Source organism: Lepidochelys kempii, chromosome 4 (assembly GCF_965140285.1).
Source record: "Lepidochelys kempii isolate rLepKem1 chromosome 4, rLepKem1.hap1, whole genome shotgun sequence".
Classification (NCBI taxonomy): Eukaryota; Metazoa; Chordata; order Testudines; family Cheloniidae; genus Lepidochelys; species Lepidochelys kempii.
Genome location: NC_136383.1, coordinates 15,205,334 through 15,227,045, shown reverse-complemented (window position 1 = coordinate 15,227,045; position 21,712 = coordinate 15,205,334). Strand labels below are relative to the sequence as shown.

General features: G+C 44.4%; 1 protein-coding gene across 6 annotated transcripts in view; it reads right to left on the bottom strand.

Moving 5' to 3' along the window:
- Nucleotides 1-21,712, bottom strand: part of FGF5 (fibroblast growth factor 5) — a 38,651-nt gene that overhangs the window by 15,983 nt on the left and 956 nt on the right. For 3 of the 6 annotated variants that reach the window (XR_012158440.2, XM_073340481.1, XM_073340482.2), the window contains exon 2: nt 3,903-4,006. The exons of 2 other annotated variants lie outside the window; for them this stretch is intronic. Coding sequence is in view for 3 of the 4 variants with exons in the window: in XM_073340481.1 (XP_073196582.1) it covers nt 3,903-4,006 (104 nt within the window). In the remaining variant the exon portion in view is untranslated. Of the gene's footprint in view, nt 1-3,902; nt 4,007-6,775; nt 6,847-21,712 lie in introns of those variants that run through there. One more of the 6 variants, XM_073340485.1, reaches the window with a different exon arrangement.

The window sequence follows — 21,712 nt, the reverse complement described above, 5'->3', positions numbered from 1 at the left end:
ACATCTCCCCATGCAGTCAAGGACTTCTCAGTGGGAGTAATGGTGGCAGAGCAGTGGAGAAGGATGCTCCAGTGAGTATAGCACTAACGTAGGACTTTGGAGACCTGGATCTAAGTCCCTCCTCTGCCACAGACTTTCTGTGCAGCCTTGAACAAGTCATTTAGCCTCCTTGTGCCTCAGCTCCCCGTAGGTAAAATGGGGATAATCACACTCTCCGACCTCACAGGGGTAGTGGGAGAATAAATACATTAATGATGGTGAGGTGCTCAAACAGTACAGTGGTGGGAACCATATAAATACCTATGATATCCTGTAGTCCTCTGTAAAATGCAATAGCAAGCTCAAGGCACTTGAGCACCCTGTTGCTATTGTCTGCAGCAGCCCAGTGGTGAATCAGCTCCCAGCAGTCAGTTATTAATGTGTTTCTTCTTGCCTTTTCATTCAGTTCAGAGAGCACAGTGACAAAGAGTCAGATACACAACATACGTTTCGCTTGATGCCCCCATCAGGCTTAAATGAAGGAGCTCTGCTGCTGTGAGCCCCGCATTGTTACCTTGCTAGAAGCCCTTACCAGTGGATTTGGTCTCCTTACAGCAGACGTGTCAGACTCATTTTGGGGAGAGGGTCAAATCTGATGAGCATACAGGTTTGGTTGATAAAGGTACTCGTGTTGATGTCAGGCACATAGATTTCTACAAGGCGTTTGACTTGGTACGACCAACATTTTGATTAAAAAAACGGAGCACTGTAAACTTAACATGGCACACATTAAATGGATTAAAAACTTCGGTCTCAAAATGTAATCATAAATGGGGAATCAACTGAGTTGGTGTGTTTCTGGTGGGGTCCCGCAGGGACTGGTTCTTGGTCCTACGCTATTTAACAGTTTTATCAGTGACCTGGGAGAAAACATCCCCGATGAAGTTTGCAGATAACACAAAACTATGGGGGAGTGGTAAATAATGGAGAGCACAGGTCACCAGTGCAGAGTGATCTGGATCACTTGGTAAACTGGGCACAAGCATATAATATACATTTTAATATAGCTAAATGTAAATGTGTACATCTAGGAACAAAGAATGTAGGCCACACTTATATGATGGGGGACGCTATCCCGGGAAGCTGTAACGCTGAAAAAGATTTGGGGGTCATAGTGGATAATCAGCTGAACATAAGCTCCCAATGCAACGCTGTGGCCAAAAGGATAATGCGATCCTGGGATGCATAAACAGGAGAAGCTCGAGAAGGAGCTGAGAAGTTATTTTACCTCTGCATTTGGCACTGGTGCGACTGCTCCTGGAATCCTGTGTCCAGTGCTGGTGTTCGCAATTCAAGAAGGATGTTGAAAAATTGGAGAGGGAGGGTTCTGAGAAAAGCCATGAGGATGAAAGGATTCGAAAACCTATCTTATAGTGATAGACTCAAGGAGCTTAATCTATCTAGTTTAACAAAGAGAAGGTTATGGGGTGATTTGATTATAGTCTGTAAGTACCTACATGGGGAACAGATATTTAATAATGGGCTCTTCAATCTAGCAGAGAAAGGTATAACATGATCCAATGGCTGGAAGCTGACGCTAGACAAATTCAGACTGGAAATAAGGCATAAATTTTTTAACAGTGAGAGTAAATAACCATTGGAACAATTTATGAAGAGTTGTGGTGGATTCTCCATCTCTGACCATTTTTAAATAAAGATGGGATATTTTTCTAAGAATTATTTGGAGCAAGTTCTCTGGCCTGGGTTATACAAGAGGTCAGACTAGATGATCACAGTGATCCCTTCTGGCCTTGGAATCTATGAATTTCATTTTTTAAATAATTGTCAGTTGAATGGGGTAAAATTTGAAGACTCCTTTCAATCCACTATGAATCTCCCACTGATTGTGATGGGAGATTTGTACATACAATGTGTTCTTTAGGTAAAAAACTACACTTGTAGTCATTATTGTTCTTTATTATTTGTTCGATACCTTGTCCTTGCAGTCAGTATTACTCAAAGGGAAAATCTGCTCCCTTTAAGATCACCATTACTTCTGCTCTAAGTGTCTCTTCTTTCTCTATCTTCTTCTGTATGCTTCTCTTCCTCTTCCCTGACTTTGTGTCTCTCCTTTTTTCTTCCCTCTGTATTTCCCTCCCTGCACTAACTCCCAATTCCCTTCTCTTCACTTGTAGGTTACACTCCCAACCCCATTCCAATTGCTAAAATAAGCAATGAAATGCTTAGACTGGCATTAGGTTTCAGAGTTAACAAATCAGTGAAATTAATGGGAGGCTGTGGGGGTTCAGACCTCTAAACGTTTCAGGCTGTCTGCAGACTCAGGCAGTGTAATTGGTTCTGTAACACTTGCTTTTTATTTGGGAGATTTTCTTCATAACCTTGAGAGCTAGAAACTTGCTTTTTGTTAAAATAAAAGCTTAGATTCTTCAGATTCTGGATTTACTATGTGGGTCACATAAATGCATCATCTAGGCTGAATCCAGATCACAGGTTGTTTGTATGACACCTCTGTGTTAAAGACATTTTCTTTTTTTAGGACTTACCCATTAGGATATATACATTTTAGGAAGTGTTATTTTTACATTAGCAGAGTAAATGTTATGATTTGTTACATTAATAAACATTCCCTTGTCCCCAATAATAGCAAAAGCAAAAAGGACAGAATATCCTTGATTTTTAAAAAGGTTATAGATATCTGGAAAAGCATATTGGAACCTATAGTATAACCAATATGTAGAAAAACAAAAGGGGAAAATATTTTTTTAAATGAAATTAAATAGTCAAATGTTACTCTGATTTAAAAAATAGAAATAATGCTCTCACTTTGGGAGTCTGTATTTTGTTGAAATCTCACAGCTTACATTACTAGGGACTGATCCTGTAAGGTGCCGAGTGCCCTCAACTCTCATAGTTTTCACTGAAGTCGATGGAAATTAAGGTCACACGGCACATTGCAAAAGGGCAATCAGCAGAGACCTGCTCCTGCTCCCATTGAAATCAGTAAGAGTTTTGCCATTATATTCAGTGGGACAAGAGGGGCCACTTAATACTTATGTGGCTGTATGAGGAATTTGGGAAAGTGGTAGAAGGAAGGGCTATGCGCACTTGTGTGCTGTATTCTGCAACAATCACTAGCCCCCAAATCAGGGACTAACGGTAAGGGGATTAGTGCATGGTGGCCCCAGGTAAAGAAAGCATCTAAGCATGAGGATAAGTTAAAGGGTGCGCTTAAGGTCAAACACATACTCCAGGTTAAAATACAGGCCCCTCAGTGACCTAGCTTTTCTGAATAGGGATACCTGCTTGAACTGGGGACATAGTATTTTCTCTTCTTTCCTTTTCTTTCTCCCTCTGCGTGGTATTACATGCTATTACAACTGGGATGTCTCCATTCCATCATATGCCCTCAGAGCAAACTGAGCTGAAGTGCCAAGTCTGCATCTTAATTTCCATCTGTTTCAACAAACATAGGATCTGACCCCAGTTCTGTGTCTCCTCATCTTTTTCTTAAGGAAACACATGGATAAAACTAACTGTGAAAATCTACTTCCTTTCTCTAATGAGAAGACATTATTGAACAAAGAGCCTACTGTTTTGAAGACAGAAATCTGATTGCCAAAAAATAAAATTCTTTGGTAAAAATGTAATAAATATTATCCAGAGCTTCCAATTTTTATATCTACCTGTCATCTAATTGTCTGTTTTTTACCTACCTATGGCTCCATCCTGAAAGGCACTCCTCATTGAGGTCATGGAGGTTGAGGGCACTCAGCACAGTACGTGGGTGCTGAGCACCTTACAGGATTGAGCCCCAGGAAAACTGCTTTTGCTACCGGGTACATGTGAAGTTGCCACAATGCCTTTAACAAACAATATATACTGGTAATTCAGTTTTTACTTACACTTGCATGGAGTTTTCCTTTTTTTGACATCGCTAAAAATTTGTTGCTGAAAACTCCTCGTATTCCTACAATCCCCTGAGACACAGCAAATATTTCCAAAATACCTAGGATGACAGAAATCCCAGAATAAATCACAATACTTTTCAGATCACTCTGACAAAAAGAAATCGTAGTTTCCTTTTGAAAAACCCCATCGTCCTTGGTTTACGCAATAATTTCACATTTGATTGTTTACTGCTTTGCTTATTGGAAATGTGCATTTATTTATATATGTCTTAAGATTGTTTTAAAACCTTAAGTCATCTTTCAGATGACTGACACATGATCATTAGAAATGCAGAGAATGTCTTTTGTTGGGTCCCGATCCCACAAAAACTTACGAATGTACGTAACCTTTAACATACGAGTAGTCCACTGATGTGACTGGGACTATTCATGTATATACTGTTAAGTATATGCATAAGTCTTTGTCGGATCAGGGCTAAATGCCCATACAATAGCCTATATCTCTGTTAAACTTAACAGACCTCTCTTCCTATGAACACACCAAAAAAACCCAACAAACTCTGTTCCGTTCAAAGTCGGCTATGACACAAACCAGCAGAGGCCAATCATTTCAACCATATGGCTCACTGACACTGTGTCATGCCATCAAAGCAATTATTTGTATCCTGTTAGGAGACCTCTTGGCCAAATACATCTCAGCTGTCCCTGGTTTTCGGTGATGTCCCTTATTTCAGACCCAAATTTCCCTCCAGTTCACACAAATTTAGTCTCTCACATTTATTGTTATAAAGGATTTGCACCAGAAATACAGGAGTAGAACTGATCTGCATTTTGGATGACACATTCTGATTCAGAGGAAGTGTAGTTACTTCGGAGCTGGAGACGCATGCACAAGGTCAAAATCTTTTTTTTTTTTTTTTTGGCAGGGCTTATCGAGCTGGATAACATTAGTGTGTATTAGTGTGTCCATTCAAGACACCCTATTGGGGTATGTCTCTCATTTTAACATATGCAAAACTAGGGCGGATTAAATTTGGCTAAAGGGAAAAGCAGTGAAAATAAAGCATTTTAAATTTTGCCCCATTTTATCCAAAATGAAACCATACCTCCTTACTTACTGGTATATTGCACTATGGAAACAAAGTTACAGCAAATATAATTATGCTAAAGGAATATATTCCATGTCTTCTTAAGATTCGTATGGGTCAGATTTTAATACACTTACTTACATTGAGTAGAATCCTACTCAGCAAGCATTCCCACTGACTTCAATGGGATGTTTTGTGGAATAATACACTATTTAGTTTGACTAAGAATGGCAGAATCTGGCCCTAAGGGAATAAAATTTATTTTTCCCTTTCCCTATTGACTTCCATGGAACTACTCTGTCTGTCACCAGGGTATCTGAATTCCTTCTTTGAGTAAAGGATCAAGGTATATGGCCACATTTGGGCCTTTGAAAGCTGAGAGATATACTGGGCTCAATTCTTTTTCTACTGAAATCTCATGCTTGAGGACTTGGGCCCCAATTCAGCAAAGCACCTGAGCACATAGGGAATCCCATCACTAACTCAGCAAAGCCATTAAGCATGTGCTTATATCCCATTGAAGCCAATGAAATGTACAGATGGGTGTTCTGTTCATCCTATTCATAATATTGGGTGTCTCCAGGGAAATTTTGGACAGGCAGACAAGTGTAAAGTTTCAGGCCTATTCAGATTTGTTTGAACCAAGAAATGGATCTCCTTCTTTGCAAAGCTTCAGGACATCGCTGATCTAACAACTTGACTCGGAATTGCGGGCACTGACCCTCGGACTCCTAATGGGCTTACAAACTATCAGAACTACTTCTTGAGGTGGAAGGCTCAGCCCTTAGGCTCATGACTCACTAGAACTTTTAACTGAGGCAGGGTATATCTAGACTGCAATCCAGAGATGTGATTGCAGCACATGTAAACATCCCCAAGCTAGCAGCAAAGCCTTGGTGGCACCCACCCACTGAGGACCCTGAGTACACATTCGAGCAGCCAATGTCTATACTGCCATAGCTTCCCTGATATTGTTACTCGAGCTACCTTTGATCCAGCTAAATCTAGCTAGATCAAAGCTAGCTCAGGTATCTTTACATGTGCTGCAAACACACCACCTGATTGCAGTCTAGACATACCTTGAGTTTGTAACCAGGTATTGACATAACTGGCTTTAAATATTATTTGCATGTCTAGTAACCATGGCAGATATAACAGTGTTTGTCCTAGACTGGCATGTTTGGCATCCTGTAACCAGGCTGGCACGTTGCTTTTTCCCTTGGGACAAGACTCCCTGACTGTGTAACTTGTTCTCTTTCCTCCTAGCTGTGGTAGGACACCCCAGAATGCATTGCCCAATGTTGGTGCCACTCTGTGTGCATGTCACCCAGGTACCCAACCTCCTAGTAAGGAATTATGGGATTGCTGCCCATTCCCCACCCCTCACCCCCAGAAATCAGCTATATGAATATGGTTAGACAGCATAGGATGTCATACAAAAAAAATTAGTAACTCCAGATCTGTGACTGATCTAGCTCCATCTTCCTGCAGTCTTCCCAAGGTCCTCACATTTCTTAATGTACTAGCATGGGGAATAGGCTTTGAGCTTTCCACCCCAGACAGGGATTTTCCTGTACAGGATAGAGATCCTTGCAATTTCATTAAAGGGCAGGGTTGGGCCCTGTGTGAGTTTTTTACCTAATGTATACAAAGTAATCAAAGGTTTAACTGTTTAATTGTAAATTCTGTTTTATTTCTGAGGTTAAAACAAGAACAACAATAATATTTCACCTCTAGTTCTCTCTATATAAATACATAAACGATGTGCTCAGGACTCACAATTTGGATCCAAATGTTGAATACCGCAAACTTTGGGGATGTTCAGATCTGGTGTTTTGATTGTGGTTCATCTGTAAAGTATATACCCCATACCTGAAACAATCCTCCCCTGCATCCTCTTTCCACTGAGAGGGAATAATTTATACACACATTTGCAAAACAGTAGTAGGGGAAATGCACCATGTGGTTGTTCCGGGCATGGAGAGCCCTTGCCAACTCTCACCAAAGTCAATGGTAGATTTAAATGGGAGTTGGATTGAACCCCTGATGCCCATATTAAAGTTGCAAGACTGACATTAGCCAGAGTACTTACCACAGAGTGCTTCTGTTGCCGCTTGACACACTGAAACAGTGTAATGCATACTGAGTAATGGATTGGGTCATTCATTGTCCCTTCAAGCATCTGGAGAGTGGAGAACTATAGGAGATATTATTTGGAATGGCATCCCAGAGAGCCACAAAGTAACTATGAAGTGTGCACTTGACATTGCATTGCAATGTTTGCTTCATTGCTTTGCCTGAATACGTGATGACATTGTGTTGTGAGGATGCAATGTCACGGCCAAACAAAGAGAGGTCAGGATGCCTTCCCAGGACTTTGTGGCTTTCTAGGCTGACTAAGTGCTCTGCAAAGAGATCACTGTTATAGAATGTCAAAAGTAGATATACTGACCTCAGTGAGATTTTTTTTAATTTGTTAGTGCTCTTTTTTTGTTTGCTCAGCTCCAGATTAAAAAAGGGATTGCTTTAAAATACTTATAAGCACACAACAATTTTTGTGCATTGGGGCTTTTTGTTGTTTTAATTACAATGGACTTGGTTCACTCCTGCTGGGTCAGAAGGTTGGAATTTGATTCCTTCTGTGCCGGGTCTGACCAGTTAATTTGAGATGGAGGAGAAGTTATCTCCAGAGCAAGGTGCTGGAATCTGGCAGGGGAAGGAAGTTTTAATTCAGAGCCATATCTCCGCAGGAACCCACCAGCTGTCCTGGAAATGGACTGGATCAGTTCTCCTGAGCATCCTATCCATGTTCCCTCTCTGTCCAGCACCATCCACTATTTGGTTGGGACAACCAGCTCTGGGTCCCCTGGAGAGTGGAGGTTTTAGTCCCCATGTATTTCTGTGATCTCCCCATTCTCCTTTTCAGGTGGACTTTCATAGAATCATAGAATCATAGAATATCAGGGTTGGAAGGGACCTCAGGAGGTCATCTAGTCCAACCCCCTGCTCAAAGCAGGACCAATCCTCAATTAAATCATCCCAGCCAGGGCTTTGTCATGCCTGACCTTAAAAACTTCTAAGGAAGGAGATTCTACCACCTCCCTAGGTAACGCATTCCAGTGTTTCACCACCCTCTTAGTGAAAAAGTTCTTCCTAATATCCAACCTAAACCTCCCCCACTGCAACTTGAGACCATTACTCCTTGTCCTGTCCTCATCTACCACTGAGAATAGTCTAGAACCATTCTCTCTGGAACCACCTCTCAGGTAGTTGAAAGCAGCTATCAAAGCCCCCCTCATTCTTCTCTTCTACAGACTAAACAATCCCAGTTCCCTCAGCCTCTCCTCATAAGTCATGTGTTCCAGACCCCTAATCATTTTTGTTGCCCTTCGCTGGACTCTCTTCAATTTATCCACATCCTTCTTGTAGTGTCGGGCCCAAAACTGGACACAGTACTCCAGATGAGGCCTCACCAATGTCGAATAGAGGGGAACGATCATGTCCCTCGATCTGCTCGCTATGCCCCTACTTATACATCCCAAAATGCCATTGGCCTTCTTGGCAACAAGGGCACACTGCTGACTCATATCCAGCTTCTCGTCCACTGTCACCCCTAGGTCCTTTTCTGCAGAACTGCTGCGTAGCCATTCGGTCCCTAATCTGTAGCTGTGCATTGGGTTCTTCCGTCCTAAGTGCAGGACCCTGCACTTATCCTTATTGAACCTCATCAGATTTCTTTTGGCCCAATCCTCCAATTTGTCTAGGTCCCTCTGTATCCTATCCCTGCCCTCCAGCGTATCTACCACTCCTCCCAGTTTAGTATCATCCGCAAATTTGCTGAGAGTGCAATCCACACCATCCTCCAGATCATTTATGAAGATATTGAACAAAACCGGGCCCAGGACCGACCCCTGGGGCACTCCACTTGACACCGGCTGCCAACTAGACATGGAGCCATTGATCACTACCCGTTGAGCCCGACAATCTAGCCAACTTTCTACCCACCTTATAGTGCATTCATCCAGCCCGTACTTCTTTAACTTGCTGACAAGAATACTGTGGGAGACCGTGTCAAAAGCTTTGCTAAAGTCAAGATACAATACATCCACTGCTTTCCCTTCATCCACAGAACCAGTAATCTCATCATAGAAGGCGATTAGATTAGTCAGGCATGACCTTCCCTTGGTGAATCCATGCTGACTGTTCCTGATCACTTTCCTCTCATGTAAGTGCTTCAGGATTGATTCTTTGAGGACCTGCTCCATGATTTTTCCAGGGACTGAGGTGAGGCTGACTGGCCTGTAGTTCCCAGGATCCTCCTTCTTCCCTTTTTTAAAGATTGGCACTACATTAGCCTTTTTCCAGTCATCCGGGACTTCCCCCGTTCGCCACGAGTTTTCAAAGATAAGAAAGGAATTCTTTCTCCACAAGAAAGGAATTACAGCCCAGGTTTCCCTTCAAGTGAATTGAGCTGTCTATATATTAACAAACCAAAATACATATGTATGTATAAAAGCAAATGGGTATATATACTATTTGGACCTAATTCTGCACTTATTAACATTTGTGTAAATCAAGAATAACACCATTGATGTCAATGGACATACAACTGTGTAAAAGCGATGTAAGTTGGAGGAGAATCAGGCCCTTTATTTTCATTATAACAATAATATTTCCTTTTTTCTGTTCTACATCTATACACCCTCTATTATTTTGGCTGTTGAAAATTTATGAGACTGTAACTTTTCAGCTTGGTGTACACAGATTTTTCATACACATACATAAAAAATGTAATCTATAGACATTTACTGAGCTGGTAAAAAAACATATGTTTTTTTTCAGATTTCCTTTTCCCTTCCCAAAACTTGGAAAAAAACCAGGAGATTAGTTCTTGATGTCAGCTGACATTTTTATGCCCATTTTTTAAGAACAAAAAATATTAAAAACAAACACCAGAAAATATACAATTTTTATGAGTTTTTCATGCAATATGGTACAAAATGAAGCCTGCATCCATGATTTCAACGCCTAATGACAATGGGCATTCTGTTTATCAATTAAGGGATTAATTTGATCCTTACTGTATATTAATTCAACTATGCCAGGGCGGGCAAACTTTTTGGCCTGAGGGCCATATCGGGTTTTTGAAATTGTATGGAGGGCCGCTTAGGGGAGGCTGTGCCTCCCAAAACAGCCAGGCATGGCCTGGCCCCCACCCCATATCTGACCCCCCCTGCTTCTCACCCCGGATGGCCCCCCCAGGACTCCTGCCCCATCCAACCACGCCCTGTTCCCTGTCGGCCCCCCCAGGACCCCTGCCCCATCCACACACACCCCTGCTCCCTGTTCCCTGATCGTCCCTGGAACTTCTACCCCTGACTGCCCCCCGTTGCCCCATCCAACCCCTCCTCTCATTCCTGACTGCCCCCCCCGGGACCCCTGCCCCATCCAATCACCCCTTCTCCATGACTGCCCCCGGAACCCCTCTCCCTGTCTGCCCCCCGCCACCCCACCCAACCCCCTCTCCTTCCTGACTGCCCCCTGGGACTCCTGCCCCCATTCAACCCCCCTGTTCCCCGCCCTCTGACCGCCCCGACCCCTATCCAGACCCCCACCCCCTGACCACCACCCCGAACTCCCCTGCCCTCTCTCCAACCCCCTGCTCCCTGGCCCTTTCCCACGCTGCCTGGAGCACCGATGGCTGGCAGTCCTACAGCTGCACCGCCCAGAGCACCAGGACAGGCAGCCGTGCCGCCCGGCTGGAGCCAGCCACCCCACCACGCAGCATGGAGCACCGGGTCAGGCCGGGCTCTGCAGCTGCGCTGCCCAGCAAGAGCTCGCAGCCCCGCCGCCCAGAGCATGGCACTGCGGGGGAGGGGAAACAGCAGGGGAGGTGCCGGGGGCAAGCCTTCCGGGCCAGGAGCTCAGGGGCCGGGCAGGAGGATCCCGCTGGCCGGATGTGGCCCGCAGGCCGTAGTTTGCTCACTTCTGAACGATGCCAATTATTCTTAAAATGATTAGGATATTTCACTTTAAAGGCATACGAGACCAGAGGCCCTCATACAACTTCTACCTTCAAAGGTCACTTCAGATGGACCAAAACTTGCTATCCTTAATTCAATTAATTGAATCAGAATTTGCCCAAAGACAAGGTGGGCCTTATTCTGATCTCACTTGCACTGGTGTAAATCAGGAGTGACTCCACTAAGTCAATAGTTACTTCAGTTTCAAACTGGCATAAATAATCAGAATCTGACCCCCCGAAACAGGCAAGCTTGACAATTCATTTTATATAAGATCATAATTCTCTAAAAGCCTAATCAATAGTTTCACTGTGCAAAGAGCCACTGAATGCATCGATCAGCAACCCTGCTGATCACACTGTAATCGGTGCCAGAAGAAATTATATAAACTACATAATGGTGCAATACTGATAATAGTGTATTGTATTGTACATAAATAAATGTGAGGAACATGCTATGCTTGCCACCACGCCTTTCTGATTAAGAGAGAACTTTGCCCATGGCAATATTCTGGTTACAATGTGCTTTTAAAAATGAACAAAATAAACCCATTTTTATAAAGCTATTTTAGATATCATAAATGGTCCCATCTGATCCTGCAATCCCCTAGTATACACATCTCTTTTTTATTTCAGTGAGAGTTCTGGTAGACAAGAAAAATACAAGATTGGGCCTTTGAGATTTGATTGAACCCACATCAACAAGGATATTCAGATTTAAGGACAGAGTAGTTCTGTATCAGAAGCATGTTCAGACAGTACCTGTCCCATCCTTAACCTTTTTCAGCCTCAGAACATGAGAACAGGTTTCAGAGTGGTAGCCATGTTAGTCTGTATCAGCAAAAACAACGAGGAGTCCTTCTGGCATCTTAGAGACTAACAAATGTATTTGGGCATAAGCTTTCATGGGCTACAACCCACTTCATCAGATGCATGGAGTGGAAAATACAGGAGGCAGGTATAAATGCAGAACACAAGAAAAGATGGGAGTTGCCTTACCAAGTGGGGGGTCAGTGCTAATGAGGCCAATTCAATTAGAGTGGTTGTGGCCCATTCCCAACAGTTGACAAGAAGGTGTGAGTATCAACAGAGGGAAAATTATTTTTTGTTGTGACCCAGCCACTCCCACTCTTTATTCAGGCCTAATTTGATGGTGTCAAGTTTGCAAATTAATTCCAGTTCTTCAGTTTCTCATTGAAGTCAGTTTTTGAATTTTTTTCTGGTTGAAGAATGGCCACTTTTAAGCCTGTTATTGAGTGTCCAGGGAGATAGAAGTGCTCTCCTACTGGTTTTAAATGTTACAATTCTTGATGTCTGATTTGTGTCCATTTATTCTTTTGCATAGAGACTGTCTGGTTTGGCCAATGTACATGGCAGAGGGGCACTGATCCCACACTTGGTTAGGCAACTCCCATCTTTTCATGTGCTGTATATTTATACCTGCCTACTGTATTTTCCACTCCATGCATCTGATGAAGTGGGTTATAGCCCACGAAAACTTATTACCAAATAAATTTGTCTCTAAGGTGCCACAAGGACTCCTCATTGTTTTTGCTAACATGAGAAGTTATTTGCATGCTGCTGTTTGAAACAGACAGTTTTTGAGCCAAAAAAACAGCCATATGCTGCCTTCAGTCCATTGTTTTTCTTCTATGTAGGAACTGTGCTGTGGACCAGAGATAGCGTGTAGCCTAGTGAATGGAAGCAATTGCCAATCTCATAGGTGGCAACCAGTGCAGATTTGTAGCCATAATGAAACAAACTGGAGACAGGACCAGATCACCACTTCCCATGACAAAAACCCTCAGAAGAAGGTTAAGAGGGGAAATAAACTCTGTGCAAGGGGCATAGAACAAGCTGTGGTTCCACCTCCCAAGCCTCATGATCCACAGGCGGCATTGACACTGAGACCCTGTGCCTCCATTTGGCTCTGGGGCTCAGATCCTCCATGGTATTTAGGCTCCTAATTTTTATTGATATCAATGGAAGTTAGGAGCCTAAATACCTTTGAGAATCGAGGTGTGGGTCCCCAGTGCTGCCCCACCACTTCCTGGCCACACAGCTCTGTTGGAGCCTCTTTGCAGGAGCCTCCTCTGCTGCACCTGCTCTTGGGCATCACTAACATGGAGAGGTTTGTGAAGTAAATACAACCTCTGCTTGTATTCACCTTCCCCTTGTGTTTGTGCAGGATCTGTGGGTTAACAAGGTGCACTTCCCCTCAAGCCACCTGGTCCCGCCCAGCCAATGCCTAGAAACACAGGAGTTAGATCAAACCAGTGATTCATTGAGTCTGATATTCTGTCTCTGACATTAGCTAATACCATGTGCTTCCGATGAAGCTGAAACAACCCAGTAATGCTCAGATGGGAATCTGCTTCCTATATCTCATCAGTTAGTGGGTGATTTATGCCTGATATGGTATGTTGCTGATTTTAAAAAATGTATTTAACCTACCAGCGGTCACTGTGCATGTACTCATTATCCATATAAACATCTTAGCCTCTCCTGAATCCTACTAAACTCTTAGGTGGAGATTTTCAGAAGTCTCTAGTGATATTGCGTACCTCAAGTTTTGGGTGCCCACCTTGAGATACCTCAGAGGGGATGGGTGTTCAGCATTTATTGAAAATCTGACCTCTTTCAAGTGTCTCAAGTTGGGCACTCAATATCACCTGTCACTTTTGAAACTTTTGGCCTCAGTGATGTGTTGTGGCAATGAACTCCACCAATTAATTAGTCACTGTTTTTAAAACCAATTCTTTTCATCAATTGTAAATTTGTCACCTTTCTGTCTCATTGAATATTGCCTTGTTCTTGAATTCTCCGAAGAGATAGATAAGAGCACCTGATCATTGGGTACTTCTTTTAGGTATTTTGTGTACCTCTATAATGCTGCCTCTTAGGGCCTCATCCTAACAACTGCTCTATGTGAGTGAACCCCTGTGTCCTTGGGGAGCCCTAACGTCCACCCACAGGGAAAAGCTTTCAAGACTAAGGTCCTTCTGATTTCCGCCCTAAACTAAATGATATCAGTCTTTTCAATCTCCCCTCATAAAAAAGTCTCTGATCGTTTGTTGTTTCTCTCTGAACCCTTTCTGTTTCCACTACTCCTTTCTTAATATGGTGTGACCAGAACTGAACACAATATTCCAAGTGAGGGCAGAACATCAATTTATAAAATGGTGTTATAATATTTTCAGTATTATTTTCTATCCCATTCTTCATCCATTTGTACTTTTTGTTTCCTTTTTAGAACACCGCTGCACATTTAGCTGAGGTTTTCATCGGGCTGCCCACAATAACATCCAGGTCTTTTTTCTGGAGTGGTTACACTGAATTCAGAACCCAGAAAGACTCAAACCATTCCTTGCAATGTGCATTATCTTGCCTTTGTCAACACTGTCTTTCATATGACCCATTAATCTAGATGTATACGGTCCTGCTGAAGTTCCTCAGAATCTTCTGTAGTCTTGATCATTCAAATAATTTAGAGTCAGCTGAAAAACTTGCCACTTTGCTGTCCACCTGTAGCAGGGCAGTTACCCCGCTCCTGTGAAAGGCTAGGCTGATTGGGGAAGCAGCCACAGCTGGGGCCATGCCTCAATCAGGCCACAGCTGGCCCTATAAAAGGGCTGTGAGCCAGGAGCTGAGTGAGTCTTTCTCTAGCTCTGGAGAGAGAAGGGTATCTGAGGTAGAGTTGTGCTGGGGAAAAGGTAAAAGGAGCTGGGGAGCTCCAGCCTGGTAATTCCCCAGGCTGCAGGCCTTGTGCAAGGCCTAAAGAAGGTATTGGGGCTACAGAGGTGCAGCCTGGGAATAGGCAGAGGCAGCTGGTCCTAACCCCTTACCAATGATGAGTGGCCATTACACTGCAGTCTGCCCCAGTGAGTGGGGGCTAGATGATGACTGGCAGTAGCCACTGAGGCAAGGTGGGGATAGAGAATTGGGGGTTCCCCAGGGAGGGGCAACCCAGGATGTGGGGACTGCTGGGAGCAGAACTCCAGGGTCCGGGAAAGACATGGGGCCAAAGACAGATGAGTCAGCAGAGGGTACTCCAAGCTGGAATCAAGCTAATTCCCAGGATAACCAGCAGGAGGTGCCACACCAGTGAGTCATCACAGCGCTACACCACCCCTCTTCCAGTTCTCTAATGAATATATTAAACAATGTCTTTGGGGCAGCCTCTATTAACCTTTTGCCATGTTCAAAACTGATCCCTATTTCTTGTCTCTTGGCCAGTTTTTAATGCGTGGCAGTACTTTTCCTTTCACCCCATGTCAATTAAGTTTTCTTGACTTCTTCTTGTGAGGGATTAATTCCCTTGGTTCAGACCTTCCCCACTTAGAGATCTTAGAACCCTCCTCCCCTGGGTGACTGAGAAGGTGGGAATGTGGCTGTGGAAGTAGCTTACAGCCCCTATTCCACCTGAGAAGAGTGAGATCTCTGCACAGGGGCCCTTCTCTGTTCATGGATCCTTTGCAGTTATTTGGCAAGTCTACGGACCTTTACTTTTTGTGTGACCAACCTTGTCTGTGGAATGCCTCTGAAATTCACCACCCTCTTCTCACATCCCCCATGGTGCTTCAGGAAAACACACTGGATCTTGGAACTTCCCTGATGAAGAATTCTGAGGATGAGCTTCAGTCACTCAAAATATCCCTTTGGCCATGAGTGTCTCAGATGCTCTCCTATATTGCAGCTTGTGCGATGAAGCTTCAGTTATGGGTAAGGCTACATTTATGTCACAGAGGTCATGGAAGTCAACGAATCCGTGACTTCCAGTGACCTCCATGACACTGTCTGCTTCAGCCCCAGGGGCTGCAGGACTGGAGCTTGCAGCCAGCACCCAGCAGGACCCCGGTAGGGTTCTGGCGACAGCAGCGATAGGCAACAGGGGGTCCCCTGCAGGGTTCCAGGGGCAGGTGACAGATTCCTGAGGGGGCCCTCCTCAGGGTTCCAGTGATGGAGACAGCCTCATGCAGGGGAAAGGAAGGGGGATGCCTCGGGCAAGCAGCTGGGGGTGTCCCCTTTTCTCTTTGGGAAATATGGCCCCCCTGCAGCTCCCAGCCACCATTGGCAGAGGGGGACCCCCTGCAACTTCCACCTGCCGTGGCCAGAGGGGGAACCCGACAGCTCCCAGCCACCACGGTGGCAGGGGAAACCATGGAGCCGCAGCAGCAAAAGTCACAGACCGATCACAGCTTCTGTGAATTTTTGTTTATTGCCCGTGACCTGTCCGTGACTTTTACTAAAATAACCATGACAAAATCGTAGCCTTATTTATGGGTGCAAGGGAACATGTTCCAAGTCTTAATCAAATCATTTAAAAGATGATCCTGTCTTGGTAAGAAGCAACAGAACAAACAAGGCTGAACTCCAGAGAATACTATTTGCAGTTGGTATATTATGTCCAGTGAAGGAAATTAGAGATTCCATTTGTCTAAGCATCGATCTAAGATGTATTGCAGGGGCTACAGAGGGTGTGTGTGTGTGTATGTGTGTATATATATATATATATATATATATACACATAGTATACGTATGCATGGGTCAAACACTGATGCTGGTACACCTTTTCCACCTGTGCAGGAAGAGGGGATTGCAGAGGAAGAGTGGGTGATGACAGGAAAGAGAAGGATTGACACTTCTACATGTTCCCTGCCACACACATGAGCCTGAGGAAGCAACTTGGCCACTAGGCTGGTGGGTCTGTGAATCAAGAGAAGGGGAGGAAGAAAAACATGCTTTGGAGGGTACTAAAGAGTGACTGGTTACCCATGTGGATATCCACATGGAATTAATGCTGATCCTGGCAGCACTAATTTCCACTCTGCACCCCTCTTGGTGATTTTGCTCAACTATAGGCAGGACAGCTAATGGCAACATGACTCCTGGAGTACCTATGTTCCCAGGAGGATAGGAAGGTTGGACAGAACTGTGGATAGATAGCTCCTCTGCTGGCTGAGTGCTTCTTTCCCCACTGATTCTGAGAATCAATGGGTTCAGATGCCTCACTTCCCCACCCACCTCCTCTGGAACCCCCAACACTCTCTCCTCAAGAGGTGCATTAGCTGGAAACTCTGAGTTGAAACAGAGCTAATAATTTCACCCACCGGCAGATCCACACACGAATGCCTGGAAAAGATTAAAGGGACAGACACTATAAGTTTGGCTTTCCTGGTCATGCATACAACCATCTATGTTTTGTGAATGAGCCTCCAAAATGGAGCCCTCGGTAAAGTGCAATAACTATATTTTTAAAAATGTGGTAAGTTAAGGACAGAATATGAGATTTTATCACAGTTTTTAGTACAGTTCTGCTATTAATTAGTGCAAAATTATCCTTTCTTTTAGGAAGAATTACACTGAATGTGAATAGAATGTGAGGCAAACAGCTATGCCCAGGTGGAGCCCTGTGCCTGCATAGAACTGATTGCATGATCAGGGCCTAAATTATTCCCTATGGGCCAGATTCTGTAAGTACTCTGTGGGCAGAACTCCCACTTGAATTCACCAGCATTCCACATCCAGAGGTGATACAGAACCACACCCTATGTTTTTTAATGTTCTTTTTAAAGCACCACCACTCTTTCTGCCATTTTGATTTCCAAGACTAGGACATTTGCGCAGTAATAGTAAGACCTGAACATCAGTCAAAGCCAATAACAGCAAGACGGGAGCTCCTCTAGGAGGCCTGGCATTTCTTCTGAGTTTTAGGTTTAAACAAAAGTATCATGTTGCTTCACTCAAACAATACAAAACATAAAGGGAAGAATGACAAAGTAGGCAGTTCTGTTACAAGTAGGCAGTTCTGAAAGACAGGACAGAAAGTCACGCATCTGTTTAGAGTTTAAGTGGCAGTGTGGTCTAGTGGTTTGAGCATGGGAATAGATGTCAGGAACTCCTAAAGTCTAATAGTGACTGCCACTGGCTTGTGATGTAGGGGTGGACAAATCATCTGGGGTGTGATGATCAAAAGAGTTCAGTTTTCATTGACTTCAATGGAAGCAGAGCTAAGGCAGTGCAGAGTGCTTTTGAAAATCTCATGCTTGTAGCTTCATTTTCAGAGGTCAGTGGCAATTGTGAGTGCTCAGGACATCAACTGGAGTTGCTAGGGCTATTAAACTTTCCACCTCAATTTTCTCATCTCTAAAATGAGACTAATATTTGCTTCATCACATGGCTGTTTGGAGGATTAATGAGTTGAAATGGGGTTCTAGTCTGAAAAGTGACTATCAAGATGACATTGATGGGTTCTGGGTTTGTTGTCTCTTAGTTATTTCCATATCAAATGTGTACTGTTCACTATTAAAATGATGTTTTCTCTTACTATGAGCCCTGCAGATGGAACCTAGGAACCAGAAATCAAAGTGGCTTCTTTCCCTCTTGTTTACAGTCATCTGTAACAGAGGTTCTGGCAGCAAAATTCTTCCCTTAGTGATACCCGTGCAACCAGGTTGTCTTCCAGGTCTGCCTGTGGTGACAAGTGTGTAACACCATTGCTTTCACTCTGGTTGCATAGATGTAACTGATTGAAACCTAGAGCACAATTCTGTTGCGGATGCACTTGTACAGAAATAGAGCACCGTTCCCTCTGGTTTAGCTGTCCGAGGCTAACAAGGAGCACACACTTCTTTAGTTACAATTTTGAATATAGGAGGAGAGCAGATCTGTTGAGTAAGAAGGTAATATTTTACCTAGTCATTTTTTAAAGGACATTTTGAATACCCTTTAGTGCTTTGAAAATGCAAAGGACTATCTACACATGTGCTAGGTATTACTAAATCCTACATTATCCAATTTCTTCTTTAATGATCTGCATGAAGGGGTAAACAGTGTTCTTATGAAAATAACAGATGAATTGAGTGAAACTGTAAACACCAGTAAAGACAGAGGGAGAATAATACCAAGAGACATAAAGAGATTCATCTAGGGAAAAGGTAAACTGTTACAGCTGTGGGGAAAGAATCCAAAATAGGCAATCAGGTGGAGAGAGACATAAAATGAAAGCAAGAGACTGAAAAATTTAGAATGAGTAACAGCAACTAAATAAATGAAATCCTGACCAGAAAATGTATTGGACTCTAGGAAAGTCTCAGGAAAAGTGATGGGAGCCGTGGGTGGTCTTGATCATACGCGGTCCACCATGCCTTAATTCTACTCCCATTAAAATCAAGGGAAGTTTCACCAGTGATTTCAATGGGAGCAGTTAGTTATTTTGAAAATCCTACCCGCGAGTCCTCGACCGTTTTTCTTCTTTGTGGGTCAGATGCTGGGCCAGCTGACCCCTTCCTGCACGCCCCCTTACTCCGATAGGCTGGTAAAGGGGCCGGGTGCCTCTCCAGCTGTTGTGCGGGACTCGCTCCGATTATACACCCTTTCTCCCCATGCTCTGCTCCTTCCTCCTCTTCGCCTTGCTTTGCCAGAGCCTTTCACCGCGGGGAGCCCTGACCTAGATCTAAAGACTCTGGGGTCTCTCCTCATAGGGGGCTCTAGGTTACAAGGAGCCCAGGAGCCTGTGTTGGGGGCGGAGGCAAGGGATACCTGGCTGGGCCCGGTGGCAAGAGGCGAAGTGAGGACCGGAGGGAGGTCACAGGCTGAGCGAGCAGACAGCGGGGTGGGTGTTTTCGGGGGGAGCGGGCGGGGCACGCGTACCCCTGCTCCAGAGGCGCCGCGACATCGGGAAGCGCCTTGAACCGAAGCAAAGCTGCAGTAGGTCGCTGGTGGGGGGCGGAAGGACGCGGAGCCCCTGGCTTCGTCCAGGGGCTGCACCTGCCCGGGCCCGGGTCAGCTTCAACCGCCCCAAGCTCGCAGCGGCCCCCGGCCCAGCGATCGCAGGCTCGCTCCACCCTTGGGCCGCGGGCCCGATCCTTCCGCAGCTGAAACCCAGGGGAGGAGGCTGGGGCTCGCGGTCAGCGGGGAGCCCGCAGCGGGGGCTGAGCCCCCAGGTTACGGAGCAGAGGCCCCGGGCGGGCTCACCCAGACCGTCCCGTCCTCCCGCTGCATTTCCTCAGCTCTGGCTCGTTGTATCCCGCTGCCCCGGCCGCTCACAGAGTGGCTCCAATAATTACGGCCCCCAGCTCTCTGCGACTCACTGCCCCTCGGGGGAGCAGCCCGCTCGGGGAGCAGGCGGCCTGCAGGAACAGGACCCCCAGACTGCGTTCTCCCGACCCGTGCAAAGCTTCCCTGCCTCCAGCGCCTCTAGATCCCAGTTTCACGGGCATCCCCTCTAGCCACCGAGTCGATACCTGCTGCAGGGCCATATAACCTCTTCCCACGGTCTGCAGCGAATTTAGAGCGCCCTAGTCCACAGCTCTTTACAGGCACAGAGTCTGCAACTAGCCTAATTTACCCCCATATAATCTATCCCCACAGCGTCTATCTGAATTATAACCACACAGTCTATGTTAGAGATTCCGAGGCCAGAAGGGACCATTGTGATCGTCGAGCCTGATCTCCTGTATAAACACTGGCCAGAGAATATTTTATATAAACACACGTAATCTATGTCTATTTATAGCCACCTAATCTATATTTAATCTAATTTATATCCATATAGTCTATACCCATGTAGTATATATATATATATATATATATATATATATATATATATATATATATATATATATATATATATATATATACGCACACACACACACTACAGGGAGATATATATCTATATATATGTCCATGTAGTGTATATGGAGAGAGAGGTTTCAGAGTATATATATATATATATAATATTGTGTATATGTGTATCTGTATCAAGATAGGTTAGATGGAGCTATGGAATTAAAGTTTGCATTTATCAAACACACATATACATTTCAGCAAGCAACAGTAGACTAAATCCTCCTGGTTGGCTACATGAGTAAATTCTGCCCCACAGAGGCAAAGAGGCTGGGGCCCGATCCATCGCTGAGTCAGTCAAAGGTATCTCTCAATGATTTCAGGGGGAATTGGATCCGGCCTCTGCGCAGCAAATCCGTTATTAATGAGTAAAAATGAACGAAACGAGACACGCTACGGTGGCAAAGGTAAAGTCAAAACGTTAAGTATAGAGTGAAACAGAGAAATCAAACCCAAGAGTACTTGTTCAAGGCTAGTTGCAGGGCCAGATCCTGCGCCTTTACTCACAGTATATATTAATGAGCGTGTCCTCCTGGGTCAATGCACTCGTTGAGGATGAGAAATTAGGGTGAAATCCATTATTTTGGGAGGTTTTTTTAAAATAGTACTTAAAAGCTCTGCCCAATTTTGCAACTTGACATGCAAGCCTTATTGCGTGCAAATAGCGTTATGAACACCATGCGCCAGTAGTTCAAATACACGTTTTGGCTTCTCTCTGTTGCCTGGCCTTTCTCTGAACTTTTCTTATAACTCTTTCCCTCACAGGAAAGCGCGCACACACACACACTACTGCCATCACAAGGTTATTGCACTTCACTTCTCTGGAGCATACTCTCATCACTGTTAGTTAGAACGTTCAACCTGGTTTAAATTACCATCACTGCTGGTATTTGTCCTGTCAAATGGTTGTATGTTTACAACTTCTTCTAATTACTATTTATTTGACGCAGATTTGTGTTGTTTTGCTTAATCTGTAGCCCGGAGTATAAAGAGGAAAAAAAGGAAAGGGATCAAGCGAGGACAGAAAAGAACCCCCCCCCCCCCCCCCCCCAGCTCTGGGAAGAAGA